The following is a 16,613-nucleotide window of genomic DNA, read 5'->3' on the forward strand; positions in this document are numbered from 1 at the left end:
AGGAACGAGGTGATTCCCTGGATGAAGGGGATGGGATGGGGATGGGGGAGGAGTGGTGGGACCGCTAACCGTAGCCTCATTTCTGTTGCTTCTGCTCTCATTGCTGTCCCTTTTGCTGTCTTTCTGCCATTATCCTTTCTTTCCTGACTACTTCTCCTCTGGCTCCTGTTGCCTGTCCAGACTACAACCCGGCGGCCCAAGGTGAGGAAAAACAGGCCTCTGTACAAGCTACTCCTGAGTGTACACACACTCATTTTAGGCATGTGCATGTGTGTGGGCATGTGTATGAGCAAGTGTAAGTTGGTCACAGTGTATCCTGGGTTCTCTTAAGGGGAGTGAGGGGACTGAGGCTAATGACAGGCCCCTCCGGGGAAAGTGACTTCTGGCTCTTAGGAGGGTGTCTGAGCCGGTAGCTTGAGTGGAAGAAAGGTGAAAAAACTTGGCAGTGTAAATGTCAGGAGATAAGGAGGTGGGTGTATCTGTGAAAGGCTTTGGGCATGTGGCCTCTTGAGTGTCAGCCCATCGGGAGAGCTTCAGGGCTCAGCCCTGCAGGGAGGAGCACTGGGCAGGCCTGTCTGCTCCAGGGCCTCAGCTCCACAGGGACCTGGGTCCTGTCATCTGATTAGAGCCCCTCTGTCTTGGAGGGAGGGAGGTGACAGATGGGTTGGCTGTACTGACCTTGTTTCAGAGGGGAGCCAAGGATTACAACTTTCACCCTGGCTCTTTTACCTGCAGGGTCCCCTGAAGTAGATCAAGGGGAGGAGAATCAGCTTGATTTAAAGAGCTGGGGGGCCTAGTACCCCCACTTTTAGCCCAGCCTTCTCTGGGAACATGAAAATTAGAGATCAGTCTGTTCTTTTTCTCTGGGAATGACACTGAGGCACTTTTTCCCTCTGGGGAACAATGGGATTGGGAGTATTAAGAAATTGCTAGAATGATCACAAGTGGGTCACAGAAGGAATGGTCTGGGGAGTATGGGATTCTGCTCTAAGGGGTTAGTGCCAGAGCTTGGAGGAATGTGGGGTCAGTGCCAAGGGAGGAGCATTGTAATCTTATGTCTTTTTCCATCCCTTCCTCTCCTGCCATCCTCTCACCCCCACCCTGCCCCGGTCCTTTGTCACTATCTCTGACTGTGTCATTTTCATTCTGCTCATCACTGTTTCTCTGTTCTCTTTGTGCTTTGGTACTCTGTCTTTTTCCTTTTCTGTCACTTCCCTCGCCATATTCTCATATTCTGCCTTACTCTGTTTCACCACCCCTGTCCCCTACGCTTTTTCTGGTCTGCCCCTACCCTGTCTGAATAGCCCACCCGCCCAGCCAGCACTGGGGTAGCTGGGGCCAGTAGTTCCCTGGGCCCCTCTGGCTCAGCATCAGCAGGTGAGCTGAGCAGCAGTGAGCCCAGCACCCCAGCTCAGACTCCGCTGGCGGCACCTATCATCCCCACGCCAGCCCTCACCTCTCCTGGAGCAGCCCCACCGCTTCCTTCCCCGTCTAAGGTAAGGTCTGGGGTTGGAGTGAAGAAGATCCAAGACACGAAAGGGCCTATGACCCCTGGCAGGGTCTTCGAAGTTTCCCAGGGTTGGGGGAGACCCAGAACTTGGATTAGAAGAGTGGGGGACACAGCATATAGGTATCCCATCACTGACTAAGCTCTTATACTCTCTGCCCTTCCACACTTTCCCCTTATGTATCAGGCTCTTCTCAGATGTTTGTATGCCACTTGCTTTGGCCCTGGGCCTGGAATGATGTCTGCACACATTCCTGTCCTTTCCACTCCAGCTCAGTCTTGATGGGGAAAACGGGGGAGGCTGTGCATAGACTGAAGGGTCTCTCCTTTGCAGGAGGAGGAGGGGCTGAGGGCCCAAGTGCGGGACCTGGAGGAGAAACTGGAGACTCTGCGACTGAAACGTGCAGAAGACAAGGCAAAGCTAAAAGAGCTGGAGAAACACAAGATTCAGCTGGAGCAGGTGCAGGAATGGAAAAGCAAAATGCAGGAGCAGCAGGCAGACCTGCAGCGGCGCCTCAAGGAGGCTCGGAAGGTGGGACTTGGGATGAAGAGGGTGTCTGGGGAGGCACGGGGCCCAAGGAAGTGTACTGGAAGCTGAAACTGGAGCCTGGAGTGTCCTGTGAGAAAGGGTGCATGAGGCAGCTCTGTGCTTGTACCCCAACCAACCTCCACTCCTCTTCAGGAAGCCAAGGAGGCCCTAGAGGCAAAGGAACGCTACATGGAGGAGATGGCTGACACTGCTGATGCCATCGAGATGGCCACTCTGGATAAGGAGATGGCCGAAGAGCGGGCTGAGTCCCTACAGCAAGAGGTGGAGGCGCTGAAGGAGCGTGTGGACGAGCTCACCACTGACTTGGAGATCCTCAAGGCTGAGATTGAAGAGAAGGGTAAGGGGCCAGGAGCTGCTGGGGGCCAAATGGTGGGGTTGGAACTTTGTCTGAAAGTATTAATGGTTTTCCCCAGGCTCAGATGGCGCTGCGTCCAGTTATCAGCTCAAGCAGCTTGAGGAGCAGAACGCCCGCCTAAAGGATGCCCTAGTGAGGTAGGGTCCTCTCGTTGTGCGGCTCACTCTCCTGTCTCCAAATGTGTTCGAGCGTCCACCACCCGGTGACTCCGACACACGCGCTCTCTTCTCTCTCTCCATTTTCCCACAGAATGCGGGATCTTTCTTCCTCCGAGAAGCAGGAGCACGTGAAACTCCAGAAGCTCATGGAAAAGAAGAACCAAGAGCTGGAAGTTGTGAGGCAACAGCGGGAGCGTCTGCAGGAGGAGCTGAGCCAGGCAGAGAGCACCATTGATGAGCTCAAGGAGCAGGTCTGGGGAGCCCAGCGCCTTGCCCAGAGCACCTCCACTGGCTCGCTTCTGTTATAGGCACCTTCTGTTTCTAGGTACCTTTCAGCCCTTCTCCTTGTTCCCTCTCTGTAACACAGGTGGATGCTGCTCTGGGTGCTGAGGAGATGGTGGAGATGCTGACAGACCGGAACCTGAATCTGGAAGAGAAAGTGCGGGAACTGAGAGAAACCGTGGGGGACTTGGTAAGAGAAGAGCAGACTCTGACTCATGACCCTGATGGAGGGTAGTTGGAAGTGACTTGCTGAGAGAAGGGCTGACATGTGACCCCTGACCTTTGAGTAGGAGGCGTGGTGAGTGAACCCACCCTGGCCTGCTACCCTGACTCTGACTTTCCTTTGCCTCAACTCCCCTGTGGCCTCCCAGGAAGCAATGAATGAAATGAACGATGAGCTGCAGGAGAATGCACGTGAGACAGAACTGGAGCTGCGGGAGCAGCTGGATATGGCGGGTGCACGGGTGCGAGAGGCCCAGAAGCGTGTGGAGGCGGCCCAGGAGACAGTTGCAGACTATCAGCAGACCATCAAGAAGTATCGCCAGCTGACCGCCCACCTGCAGGTGCCTGCATACCCGCTACTCTCTGCCCACCATCTCCCCAGGGCTCCCTGAGGACCCAGCTGTGCCTCATTGTCTGTCCCTGTTCCCAGGATGTGAACCGGGAACTGACAAACCAGCAGGAAGCATCTGTGGAGAGGCAGCAGCAGCCACCCCCAGAGACTTTTGACTTCAAAATCAAGTTTGCTGAGACTAAGGCCCATGCCAAGGTCAGGAAAGTGGGTGGGTCGCAGAGGGCTGAGTACTGGGGACCCCAGCCTGGGTGTGGCGGTGGGCTGATCTGGTGTGGGGTTCTGGGCTTCAGCTTCCTGGATTGGGGGGTGCTTTGTGTGGTGGTTTGGAAGACTCCTGGCCTGGGCCTAGAAGCGGGGAACGTGGTGGAGCATGGCATGGTGGTTATGAGGCCCTCTGCAGCCTGGCTGAGAGCCCACCTCCCTGTCCACCTCCTCACAGGCAATTGAGATGGAATTGAGGCAGATGGAGGTGGCACAGGCCAACCGGCACATGTCCCTGCTGACAGCCTTCATGCCTGACAGCTTCCTTCGGCCAGGTGGGGACCATGACTGCGTCCTGGTGCTGCTGCTCATGCCTCGTCTCATTTGCAAGGTATGGTCTATCAATCACGTGCCCAACAGGACTCTGTTGAACTTGCTGTGAACCAGGCACTGAGGATGCCAAGTGAAGATAACAGTCATTCTCCCTGCTCACAGAGTTTATGATGTAGTGGAGGAGCACAGTCAGCAGAGTCACAGATGGATGTATATTACAGATGGCATGTTGTGAAGGGGAGATGGCACGTTGTGAAGTGGAGGTAGCGTTTTTGAGAGAGCACGGTCGGAGAGCCGATTTAGATAGAGGGATGTCACCGAAGGAATGACATTTGAGGCCAGACTTAGAAGATGACTAGGAGTTAGTGGGGAGGTAATTGTCAGGATAGCATTCTAGGTAGAAAGGTAGCAGGAGCAGCAGCTTTAAGGCGGGAAAGAGCTTGGTCCCACTGGTCCTGCCACCCTTTCATCCCCACATCCCAAATCTTCATAACCACCAGTAATCACATCATTACACTTTGCCCATGTGATAGTCCCTGCCCATCTAAGAGCCGTTTCTGCTTTCTCCCCCATGTATCCGTGCCCCCTACATAGTTGCTCAGCTCTCTATATTCCTGAGTCTGTGTTCTCCATCCTCTGCTCTGAGCCCCAGGTCTCTGGTGCTTCTTCCCACAGGCAGAGCTAATCCGGAAGCAGGCCCAGGAGAAATTTGAACTAAGTGAGAACTGTTCAGAGCGGCCAGGACTTCGAGGAGCTGTGGGGGAGCAGCTCAGCTTTGCTGCTGGGCTGGTGTATTCGCTGAGTTTGCTGCAGGCCACACTCCACCGTTATGAGCAGTAAGTAACCCCTGACCTCTACTCCAGGGCCACGGGTCTGAGATTGCCTGGTAGACCCTGGCCTCACAGGGCCCTTCTCTGGTCTCTAGTGCCCTCTCTCAGTGCAGTGTGGACATGTATAAGAAGGTGGGCAGCCTCTACCCTGAGATGAGTGCCCACGAACGCTCCTTGGATTTTCTCATTGAGCTGCTGCACAAGGATCAGCTGGACGAGACTGTCAACGTAGAGCCTCTCACCAAAGCCATCAAGTACTACCAGGTCTGGGGCGAGAATTCAGCCTTGGCACAGGAGGGAGGGAGGGTTTCTTCTGCTGGAGGCTGTTGGCCAGTGTAGCCAAGGTTGTATGTCCCAGGCTGACGGCTTGAGGCTCGTAGATGGACTCTCCTCAGCATGCAGCTCCTTGAGGGTTTTGGGTGCTCTCATACCTCTGGAGTCCTGTGACGACAGGGTCAAATTGCAGTTTGGGAAGAGTTCTCCATTCTTCCAAGGCCTAAAGACTGTCTGTTTCTTTGCCATCCCTCCTCAGCATCTGTACAGCATCCACCTCTCTGAACAACCGGAGGACAGTACCATACAGCTGGCTGACCACATTAAGGTGAGGTGTCTGGGCCAGTGGTTGAGCCCCTTATAGAGATCAGAAATGGAAGACATCAGTTCACACCCTCAAGGGGTGTCGGCATAAGACTGGAACAGGGTCACTAAGGCCAGATCAGGGAAGCCAGAGGACCCACTTATGGATGGGGGCCAGCCGAGGGCGGAGACTTCTTAGAGATGGTGATGGGGCAGAAGGGCTCCTGTTGGGGGCTGACAACGACCTGCTTCTGTCCTCACAGTTCACCCAGAGTGCCCTGGACTGCATGAGTGTGGAGGTGGGACGGCTGCGGGCCTTCTTGCAGGTGAGAGCACAACTAGGTCTATTTGAGCTCCTCTTCCTTTTAGTCCCCACCTCCTCGCCCCAGCCCTCATGCTGACTTGGCTCTCCATCTGTTTCCTGCTCCCTGAGTAGGGTGGGCAGGAGGCTTCAGATATTGCACTCCTGCTCCGGGACCTGGAAACTTCGTGCAGTGATATCCGCCAGTTCTGCAAGAAGATCCGGAGGCGAATGCCAGGGACAGATGCTCCTGGGATCCCAGCTGCACTGGCCTTTGGACCACAGGTTTGGGCTGTGAAGGGGGATGGGAAGGAAGCCAAGTAGAACCAGGAGGGGCCCAGCGTGTCAAGATCTGGATATGGTCAGGGGACAAGAATTGTTCTGAGGTAGCTGGGAGCCGTGGTGCGGGGCCCAGAGTGGGCTCCTGACTCTGGCCTGTTGCACAGGTATCCGACACACTCCTAGACTGCAGGAAACACCTGACGTGGGTGGTGGCTGTGCTGCAGGAGGTGGCTGCTGCTGCTGCCCAGCTCATTGCCCCACTGGCAGAGAATGAAGGCCTGCCTGTGGCTGCCCTGGAGGAGCTGGCTTTCAAAGCAGGCGAGCAGGTGGGCTGGGAAGGCTGGGCGGAAGGTGGTAATGGGGCAGTCAGGTGGCCAGTGTGGGGTTTTCACTACTGCCCTTGACACCTGCAGATCTACGGAGCCCCCTCCGGCAGCCCCTATGAGTGTCTGCGCCAGTCATGCAGCATCTTGATCAGTACCATGAACAAGTTGGCCACCGCCATGCAGGAGGGAGAGTACGATGCAGAGCGGCCCCCTAGCAAGGTGGGTGGGGTAGCTCCTTGGAGGGGCTCCAGGGGCCTGGAGGAGCAGGACTTGGAGAGCTGCTGGTAATTGTGGGAGGGAGGGCTGGGCGGCAGCAGGAAGGAATCTGGGGAGCACCATCCTGCTTAGGAGGCAAGGAGAAGATTTTCCCTTTGACTGGATCTCTGAAAGGAGTGCCTTGATGACCTCCTCTCCCTATCCCTGCCCTCTGTCTCCTGTCCCTACCCTTAGCCTCCCCCAGTTGAGCTGCGGGCTGCAGCCCTTCGTGCAGAGATCACAGATGCTGAAGGCCTGGGCCTGAAGCTTGAAGATCGAGAGACAGTTATTAAGGAGTTGAAGAAGTCACTCAAGATCAAGGTGAGGATAGGGAAGGCTCTGGATCTGGGGGGCCAGGAAATAGCATGGGGCACAGGGAAGCAGTGAGTGTTGGTGATCAGAACTCAGGGGGGCTGGGGGTTGAGTGGGGAGAAGTGGCACCTGTGATCAGTGGGAGTTCTCGTGGGCCCTCAGGAAGCTTTCTATCTCATGGTCTATTCCAGGTCTCTGGGGGGCCATGGGAGGGTGTAAGGGAACTAGACGCTCTCTGCCCTCGTCCAGGGGGAAGAGCTCAGTGAGGCCAATGTGCGGCTGAGCCTCCTGGAGAAGAAGCTGGACAGTGCAGCCAAGGATGCAGACGAGCGCATCGAGAAAGTCCAGACTCGGCTGGAGGAGACCCAGGCGCTGCTGCGGAAGAAGGAGAAGTCAGGCACCTTCCCAGGCCTCTGCTCACTCCACCCCTCCCTCCTTCCAGCAGCTCCCTGCCGCCTAGCCCAGGGCCTCTTGTAGTGAGACTCCCCAGGGGGACAGACGCCATCTTCCTTCCCAACTGACATCCCCATCATCTCATCCCAGTCTGAGCCTCTTCTGCCTCTGGCTCCTCACCAGTAGGGCTACTCCAAGGACTCAGTTAGGACTGAGAAGGGTGGGGTGGGGCCATGGGGAAGGGACACTGTCCAAGCCCAGATTCTTTCACAGAGAGTTCGAGGAGACGATGGATGCACTTCAGGCTGACATCGACCAACTGGAGGCAGAGAAAGCAGAGTTAAAGCAGCGATTGAACAGCCAGTCCAAGCGCACGATCGAGGGGCTCCGGGGTCCCCCTCCCTCGGGTATTGCTACCCTGGTGTCTGGCATTGCTGGTGGTGAGTGCAGTGGGACAGGCAGCACTAGCCCAGAGGAGACTGGATGGCCCCCCTCCTGCCCTTGGCTTCAGTTTGACTTCTGCCCCCCTCTTTTACCCCTGGATATTCAACCAGGAATATGCTTGCCCAGTTTCACTCCGTGGCAACTTTTTTTTTTTTTTTAATGAATTTATTTATTTTTGGCTGCACTGGGTCTTCCTTGCTGCACGTGGGCTTCTCACTGCGGTGGCTTCTCTTGTGGAGCATGGGCTCTAGGCGTGCGGGCTTCAGTAGTTGTGGCTCGTGGGCTCTAGAGCACAGACTCAGTAGTTGTGGCGCGTGGGCTTAGTTGTTCCGTGGCATGTGGGATCCTCCTGGACCAGGGCTCAAACCCGTGTCCCCTGCATTGGCAGGTGGATTCTTAACTACTGCGCCACCAGGGAAGCCCTCTGGCAACTTTCACCAAGTTTTTACTTCTCCTTGAAGATATGTGCAGAGTTCTGACCAAGGTGGGGCAGTGGGGCCTTACCAAGTTGTTGGTGAAGCTCAGAATTACAGTGACAGTTGGACTCTAGTAGATGTCCTTTGTGGGTCTACAGTCTGGCTTTTCTGTCCCAGCCCTGTATTCCAGAGGGTCATCAGCCTGCAGCAGGCTGGGCTAACTGCTGTGGTATCCACAGCAGTGGATGGTGCTTGCTCTTGATTCCTCCTCTGCTTGGGCATTGCATTTTTTCTTCCCCACTGAGTTCACGTGGCTTCACCCTATAGGGTAGTTGTCTCTTCCATTGCTGAATTCTCCCAGTTTCACTTGGGGCTTGTGTTCTGACCTTTGCCTGGTCTCTTAGTGTGGTCAGGGCTCCTTACCTGGAGTTTTTCTGGCTTCCAGGCCTAGTCTCCTTAGTTTCCTGACCAAGGAGGCGGCCACCACCATGTTAGTTCTCATCTACCGTGTAGTTTGGTTTTTGTTCTCTCTTCAGTTTCTTACTTACCCTTCTCACCTCCAGAAGGCAAACTCCTTGTAATGGAATTAAACCCTCAGGATCTCTAGATCTCCCCTGCTGTGCTTGCCTCGTCAGCTGGCCTCACCTAGGGTCTTGTCCTCATCAAAGCCCCCGTCACTGGTGCCGCTTGACCCTGAAAGTGACCAAGCGTCTTCTTGACTTTAGACTCTTGTGGTGCAGACGGCTCCATGTTCCTTGGGAGGGGAGTCTCCAGAATTACCGCATTGCGTTGCTTTAGCATAGGCTCTTTAAACAAATATTGGTTCTTAGTTTATGAAACTTCACACCAAAAAAACAGTGACTTTTGTCTCAGAGCACTGGGGAACCTGAGGAACATGGGAATGTGTCTACATCCTCCACTTAAGTTTTGCTGCTAGGGAGCACTAAGGGTGCAGACATATCAGGGTTTCAGGAGCGTTCCGTCTGCCCTTCTGGGAGCTGGAGTCTGAGGCAGGGAGGCAAGAATGGCCTCAGGTGCTTCTCCTCCTGCGCACGCTCCCACTGCCACTCTTGCTCACGTGTTGCACCCTGTATCGTGGCCTGGCTCCCCTTTTCTGTCTTTCACACATATTTGCTCTTTCCCCAAAAGTAGAGGCAGGATCTTGTTAGAGAAGGTATGGTGATTAGGAAAAAAATCTTCCTGCGTGCCCAGGATTCCTCTGGTATGTCCCCCTCACTCCCAAATCATCTAATTCCTCTCTCCTCTTTTCCTGCTCCCCAATGGGCTATCCTGAGCACAGAAGAACAGCAGCGAGGTAGACACCCATCCTGGTGGGGGGTTAACAGGGCTGGTGGGAATTGGGGCTGGGGGAGCAGGGTGAGACTACCCCCTTGGGAGCAATCAAGACTGGAGGTAGGAGGGGATAAGGAAAGGGGCTGAGTAGGGATGGAGCCCATCTTCAGCCTTCTGCACCTGGGGCTCATGACACTTGTTATGGTACCCATAGGAGGTGCCTCTGGGCAGGCTCCGGGATCTGTGCCAGGCCCAGGGCTGGTGAAGGACTCACCACTGCTGCTTCAGCAGATCTCTGCCATGAGGCTGCACATCTCCCAGCTCCAGCATGAGAACAGCATCCTCAAGGTGAGGAGGTCACAGGGAGGATGGGTAGAGGTGGAGTGTAACTGCCTCATTGATGATAGATGGCGGGGCCTTCTGTCACTTATTACCGCTACCCTTCTTCCCCCTTCCCCCACAGGGAGCCCAGATGAAGGCATCCTTAGCAGCCCTGCCCCCTCTGCACGTGGCAAAGCTCTCTCTCCTACCCCGTGAGGGCCCTGGCAGTGATCTAGCTGCTGGAGTGCTGTATCGTAAGACTAACCAGCTGCTGGAGACATTGAATCAGTTGAGCGCACACACCCATGTCGTGGACATCACCCGCACCAGCCCTGGTATGGACCAGCCAAATCCTGAGATGGAAAACACACCCCTTCCCCTTGCCCCAGGCAGTTCCCACGCCAGAGAGGCTCTTCCTAGCACTGCCCTTTGGTCTCAGTGTTTAATTTGCTTGATTCACCTACTCTCTTACGTGTCTACTCCATGAGCGGGTCCAGTATCTGCACTAATGACCCTTAATCCAGTACAGCTGCCTGCCTGGGCCTTGGTGGGCCTCACTAGCCTTCTATCCCCACAGCTGCCAAGAGCCCATCGGCCCAGCTCCTGGAGCAAGTGGCTCAGCTCAAGTCCCTAAGCGACACCATCGAGAAGCTCAAGGTTAGTTTAGACCCTGACCTTTCTCACCCGACAGTGCCCACTTCAGAGCATTCCGTGGTGGAGCCCCTAGCATGTTCATTTCCACAAGGACTCCCAGGGTTCCTGGGGGCCCATCCCTGTGCTAGATGACACACTGGGGAAGAGATGGAAGGGGAGGCAGGATTCCTGCCTTGGGAACCTGCCCTCACTCCCAAACAGATTCTCATCAACAGAAAACAGATTCTTATCAACAAAGTGGGTTGAGCTAGGATCATCTTTAGAGTGTGTGGTTTCAGGCACAACTTCTGTCAGAGCTGATATCACTGCAGAGTAGAATGCTTGGAAATGGCTTCCCAGAAGCTATAGAATCTGAGTTGAGCCTTAAAAGGGTAAGTATCTGTAAAGTAAGGATGTTGGGTAGGGATGGGATTGGAGTTGAGAGCAAAAGTATTATGATAAAGAGGATTGGTCCCTGCTTCTTTGGTATTAGTGTTCCTTCCTGTGAAACCAGGGAGGTACTGGGCCAGCCTGTGGGGGGTCCCCTAAATGAATCCTTTTCCCCTCTGCCAGGATGAGGTCCTTAAGGAGACTGTATCTCAGCGCCCTGGAGCCACGGTTCCCACTGACTTTGCTACCTTCCCTTCATCAGCCTTCCTCAGGGTAAGAGGGAGCGGGGGAGGGGGATGGGCAGTATGGAGGGCTCAGGTGGGTCCTTCCCCTCTCCTCCAGAATTTGAAGAGGCTTCTAGGGTCTCAGGTCCAACAACTGAACATCCTGAGAAATCTGGCCAAGTCTTACTTGCAAGTATCTTAAGAGTGCTTGCATTGTTTCCTGAAATTCCAATATTTTAGCAGTTAAACATCTTCTATGACTTTTGACATCAGAAGGGGCTCAAAACTCCCTTGTCAGGCTGTGCACCTCAATTCTGATTTGGAAAATGTGGTCATTATAGTCTAGCAGCCTCAAAGCCTCAGTCACCCAGGGTCTCAGTGCTCAGGGACCCTGTCAGTGGCACACAGCTCAAGTGAGCCCCTGACCTGGAGGCCTCTTCCCCTTCCCAACTCCCAGGCCAAGGAAGAGCAGCAGGACGACACTGTATACATGGGCAAAGTGACCTTCTCGTGTGCTGCTGGCCTTGGACAGCGACACCGGCTGGTGCTCACCCAGGAGCAGCTGCACCAGCTTCATGGTCGCCTCATCTCCTAAATGCTCCTTCCCTCGCTGTCCTCTTCTACACTCAGCCCTCCTGGTGCCGCTCTGCCTGATGCATAGCCACTGGGTAGCCCCCAGGTAGAACCGCCTGTGTAAAGCTGTTGCTGCCCCTTTCAGCTTCACTCCCACCTGTCAGTGCCCTGCCCCTTGCCCCTTGACCTGGTTCCCCTATTTCCATTCCCTGACCTCTGCTGGAACTTGCTGTTCAATTGCTCCCTCCTTCCTGAGGAGACTCAGGGGCCGTGGCGGGTAGGCAGGCTGAGACCCCACCAGCAAAGGTCAAGTGAGGTCTCCCTGATTGAGGACTTCACCCCTTGATTAAAGTCACTTCTGCTTCAGTGTTCTCTGTGTGGTGTTGGGAGTGGGACCTGGGCCATTTGGCTCAGAGCAGGAGTGGAGGAGAAGGGATGCTGAGGAGGCTTTGGCTGGGTCACATTTGAAGGTCTCCCTCTAGTGACCAGTAGAATGCCTCAAATTTGTGTTCCTCAAATTTGTGTGCAGTAAGTTTCTCGGAGCAAGGGGAAAAGGGCTAGACCACGGGCTTAGCTCCTGAGTTGATTTATGGAGTTAGGAGGCCAGGAGTATGTAGTCTCTGCCAGCAGGCCTGCCTCTGCTTTCTGGATCTTCCACTGCTCTTCAGGCCAGTGTTTGGAGCTGGGCTAATGGTATGATCATCACCCCAGACAACTTTCTGATGCACTGGCACAGTCTCTCCATAAGATCTGGGGTCTCTCAGAGGGAACATTTACTAAGCAAGGGAAGACCAAAGCAACAGACCGGTAAGAAAGGATAGAAGTTGCAAAAGCTGCTCCCAAGTCCCACTACAAATTAGTATCACCTGGGGAGCTCCTTTGAAAAAAATTTGCACATTTCTGGGCCTTGGCCCAGACCTACTGAAATCACTTCTAGATTTGGGGCCCGTTAGGCCAATGAGCAGTGCCCCGGCATTTTAGAACTTAACCCCAGTTTAGTTCAGTTGGCTGACTCCTTGATACTGTCTCTGTCTGTCTCTCTCTTTCTCTCTCTCTTTTTTTTTGGTCTGCGTCGTTTACCCGCGCCTCCCTGCAGTGGAAGTGTGGCGTCCTAACCACTGGACTGCCAGGGAATTCCCTTGATACTCTCTTTTATTCCCTCCTTGGGGAAATCCTACGCAGGCTGCCAGAGGTCTCTGATCCAATTGGAGGGAGAGACCCCTAGTGCTTAGGAGCAGCTCCAGCTAGGTCAGGTCCTCTGCTTGTGGGAAAGGAGCAAACAGGACAAGGAGGTTCCAGGTTGGGAGCCCAGGGCACACGTTAGCGCTGGGCGCATTCCCAATTGACGTACCCTTTGGGAAGGTCCGTGGATTATGGTGTTTTGATACCTGCTCTGCACCTTAGCCTTTTTCAACTGGGGTTCCAAGAGAAAATGATTTGTGTGACTTTCCTCAGTACTCTCAAGGATTACACAGAGCTGATAGCATTCTAGATGCATATACCTAAGGGATACCTTAGGGTATTCGGGCTTAATTCTTCCAGAATTGGTTGAGGAGGGTGGCTGTGTCTTGATATCAGAGAGTCTTTACCTCACCTCTCCAAATTGGCCTCCTCTAGTGCTGAGGAAGTTGCAGACCACACTGTTCTTTCCCTGGGATTGGATTGTGTTCCTGTCCTTTCTACCTAAGCTGCTGGCCTCCCTTCCCATTGGTGTTTGAGATACCAAGGGCCAAGACTGGGCAACTCCTGGGGGTACGAGAAGAGGACAGGGCTTTCTTGTTCTGTCCGTTTGCCTTGGTAGTGGTTTCTCACCATTACTGCTTTCCGAATACCATACTTATTTATTCAATTGCCTGCTGGTATCTATCTCAAAGTCAGCATGTCTAAAATGGAAAGCATCTTTTCCATGTCCTGTATATAACAAGCCACAAACCAGGGTATCTGATGGCTTCTCCACTCTTCCTTAGCTAATTTAGTTACCCAGTCTTGTTCAGTTTTTCCTTCATTACTGTCTCTCACATCTGTTCACTTTTTTCCACTCCCTCCACTGCTAACTTTGTGTATAATTTCTTGCTCTGGGTATTTCAGCAGTCTTTGAAATGGTCATCCTACCTCTGTTGCCTCTCTCACCCAATTCTCATGGATGCCCGAGAGACCTTTCCAAAATGCACACTGGGCTGTGTCATTCTCTCTTTAAATTCTGAAATGGTTCTTTCAAGTAGAATTTAAAAGTTAAACAAAATCCTGAAATGGTTCCTCCAAGTGTCTAGAATTTCAAATTTAAATTCACTAGGATGGCGCACGAGGCCATCCATGATTTGGATCCTGCCCACCTGTCCAGCCTCTCTTGTGCCTTATGGTCTAGGCTTAGTGAACCCCTGCAGTTTCTTTGCCACCATGTGATTGCTCAGGCCTCTTCCCACTGCCAAGAATGCCAGTTACCTCCTTCCTTCCTTTCTATCTCTCTGCCCCCACCCCACCCCATCTTAGCTGACAGCCTGTTCATTTATTAAGACAGTTCCGGCACTGCTACCTTAGGAAATCTCCAATCCCTGTAACCTCTTAGGTGCTCCTCTTCTGGAGCAGCAAAGAATATGAACCTTTTTTTTTTCAGGTGTGCTTGGATTTAGTTGCCTTGTGACCTTGGCGAGGTTTCTCATTTCTGGTCTGCTTTCTCAACAGCAAAATAGGAATAACGAAACCTTACAGGGCTGTGGTAAAGGCTAAATGAGAGAACGCATGCAAGTCTAGCCCACAGCAGGCTTCCTTCTCTTCTTCAGTACATGCCCCTATGGCATTGCTTTATACCAGTACGTGTCTCTTTGCATTGTAATTGTGAGTTCACCCATCTGTCTCCTTCTTCAGCCAGACTGAGAGTTCCTTTAAGGTGTCTTTCATCTCTGACTCCCCCAAAACACAGGAGAAGGGCACACGGTTGGGGAGCAGCACTATGAGTTTCATTTTAGAAATGAGTTTGAGGTGCCTGTGAGAATGTCCAAGTGGAGATGTCCATTGGCAGTTGGATCCAACTGGGTGTAGAGCTCAGCAGAGAAGTCTGGATTGGAGAGAAACTTTGGGGAATGGGTTGGGAGTGTGTCAGTGGTGGTTGAAGACATGATTGGGATGAGGTGTATTGTCTTAATTCAGGTTACTTAGAAAACTGAACCGGAGGCAAAGCTGCAGTCCTAGTGCTTTATTGGTAGATACTATCCCCAAGCAGTGAGGGTGAGGAAAGCTAGGCAGGAAAAGAGAAGAAAACACAAGGTTTGTTTTAATGAGTGGGCCACTGCTTCACAAATAACTGTGATGTCCCTGGATAGACTATTCAGAAATGCTACGTTTGGGTTGATGGAGGGATGGAGAGAGCAAACTCACCTCCTCTCTCTTCTGTCTGCTGTCCTTCGTTGCTCCAAGTTTGCCCTGTTGGGTGTTTGCTCCCCTTCACTTGTTGGGATTGTGTTAGTTGGCCACCCGAAAAGCCAGATCCCACGCCGTGCAGCATGGCATATCATACAAGTCCTGAAGTGTGAGGTGAACAGACGGGCACTGGCCTATAGGACTTGGTCAAGACAGAGTAAGCAGCTAGAGGCCTGGGAATCAGGTGAGGCGGCAGATCACCTGAGGAGAGAGTATAGGGCAGGAGGAGGGCGGAGCCCTGGGCAGTTCTGAGAGTTAAAGAACCCACAGCAGAGCCCCAGGGATCATCACTGGAGCAGAGGCCCCCAGAGGAAGTGTCACAGGGCCAAGGAAGAGGGAGATTTGGGGGAGGTAGTTGATAGTTTCTTATATTGCTCAGTGGTCAAATGGGCCTGAGTTCAGAGAGAAAGTGGCATCTGATTCTGAGATGCCCCGTGAGCTGGTCAGAGCTCCCTCTGTTGGTGGAATAGAGGGAAAAGAAACGGTTGTGGTGACGAGAAAGGGGAGAGAGCAGCACGTGTGCACTACTGTTTCCCGTTATTCAGTGGTGGAAGTTGGGTGGCCAGGGGATGACAGATAGCTGACGCAAGCATCATTGCCTGTAGATGATAATGGGAGCTGCTCATGGAGCCCAGGAGATTTCTGGAAACGGATAGGATGTGGTGGTGGGGAGGGAGACCTAGGGAGGCACTATGTGTACCAAGGATGGTGCATAGCATGGGAACAGTCTTCTTTGATCCATCTACACCCAGAACTGCCAGTTGTGATACAAGAACACAGTCTCAATTTTGTCTCCTATGAGCCCCTCTCTTTTTGGGGTTCTTCGGCGGATTTCCAGGGTCAACATCACCTTCCCCAACCTGGAGACAACTTTGTGAAGTAAGTATAAGGCTTATATCCCAGCTCTTACACTTGTAAGCTGTATGAACTTAAGGGAAGTTGCTTAACTTCTCAACCTCAGTTTCTGTATCTATAATATGAGGCTAATAGCACCTTCCTCAAGTGGTATTTTTTCCTCGTAATCCTCAGGGAAAGGTTAAATGAGAAAGCGTGTTTGACACAGGTGCTCAGTAGGAAATGATACTGGGGGAGGATGATATTGAACAAATGAAAAGGAAATAAAATGCAAGCAGCCACATTCCCAAGACATACACTTGTGACACAAATCATCATATTTTGGGCTCCAAAGGACAGGCAATCCTCAGTGCCCCAGTTTTTGGCTTGTTTTCATGGGTGGTTACCATCCTATTTTCTACCATCTAGGCACTGTTTCCTCCTACTGTTAGCAGGCCAAGGCTGGGGAAGAGTCAAATGTTCATGGCACTCCTACCTCACCCCAGTTTGAATATACCTTCGTGGTTCCCATTTTCTGTGCTGTCGCGGAGTGGGAAGCAGGAGTGGGTGCAATACGGAGACCCTGGTCTCTGCTGGCTAATCCTAGGAAATGTGCAAGGCCCCAGAGTCAATTCTGCCCTACTCAGCCTTGGAGCTGAAAGTGAGCCAGGAGCCTGTGTGCTCTACAGCCCCACGTGCCCAACTGGGGAAGCTTCATAGCACCGAATACCTTGAACCCTGTCAGGTAGGCCCAGAACACCTAGAGAACGTGGAATCTGAGGGTGAGCAGCCTCTCCTGCCTCCCTGTGGATGTTAAACTCCATGTAGCCCTC

General features: G+C 53.1%; 1 protein-coding gene across 3 annotated transcripts in view; it reads left to right on the top strand.

The window, feature by feature from the left end:
- DCTN1 (dynactin subunit 1) overlaps positions 1-11,898 on the top strand; it is a 30,054-nt gene extending 18,156 nt beyond the window's left edge. The window contains exons 5-28 of one of the 3 annotated variants that reach the window (XM_029231914.1): positions 1,305-1,496; positions 1,842-2,039; positions 2,190-2,394; positions 2,471-2,549; positions 2,662-2,821; positions 2,938-3,042; positions 3,224-3,415; positions 3,505-3,621; positions 3,866-4,018; positions 4,636-4,796; positions 4,886-5,054; positions 5,323-5,391; positions 5,630-5,692; positions 5,803-5,952; positions 6,114-6,275; positions 6,363-6,494; positions 6,726-6,851; positions 7,092-7,234; positions 7,509-7,675; positions 9,603-9,736; positions 9,852-10,044; positions 10,287-10,366; positions 10,916-11,005; positions 11,414-11,898. In XM_029231914.1, the coding sequence (XP_029087747.1) occupies positions 1,305-1,496; positions 1,842-2,039; positions 2,190-2,394; positions 2,471-2,549; positions 2,662-2,821; positions 2,938-3,042; positions 3,224-3,415; positions 3,505-3,621; positions 3,866-4,018; positions 4,636-4,796; positions 4,886-5,054; positions 5,323-5,391; positions 5,630-5,692; positions 5,803-5,952; positions 6,114-6,275; positions 6,363-6,494; positions 6,726-6,851; positions 7,092-7,234; positions 7,509-7,675; positions 9,603-9,736; positions 9,852-10,044; positions 10,287-10,366; positions 10,916-11,005; positions 11,414-11,551 (3,378 nt within the window). In that variant the 3' untranslated portion in view covers positions 11,552-11,898. Of the gene's footprint in view, positions 1-180; positions 1,497-1,841; positions 2,040-2,189; positions 2,395-2,470; positions 2,550-2,661; positions 2,822-2,937; positions 3,043-3,223; positions 3,416-3,504; positions 3,622-3,865; positions 4,019-4,635; positions 4,797-4,885; positions 5,055-5,322; positions 5,392-5,629; positions 5,693-5,802; positions 5,953-6,113; positions 6,276-6,362; positions 6,495-6,725; positions 6,852-7,091; positions 7,235-7,508; positions 7,676-9,602; positions 9,737-9,851; positions 10,045-10,286; positions 10,367-10,915; positions 11,006-11,413 lie in introns of all 3 variants that reach the window. The other 2 variants (XM_029231915.1, XM_029231916.1) reach the window with 2 other exon arrangements.
- Positions 11,899-16,613: the final 4,715 nt, after the last annotated feature.

Source organism: Monodon monoceros, unplaced genomic scaffold, assembly GCF_005190385.1.
Source record: "Monodon monoceros isolate NGI ecotype Baffin Bay Population unplaced genomic scaffold, NGI_Narwhal_1 Super_Scaffold_19, whole genome shotgun sequence".
In the NCBI taxonomy this organism is placed as follows: domain Eukaryota; kingdom Metazoa; phylum Chordata; class Mammalia; order Artiodactyla; family Monodontidae; genus Monodon; species Monodon monoceros.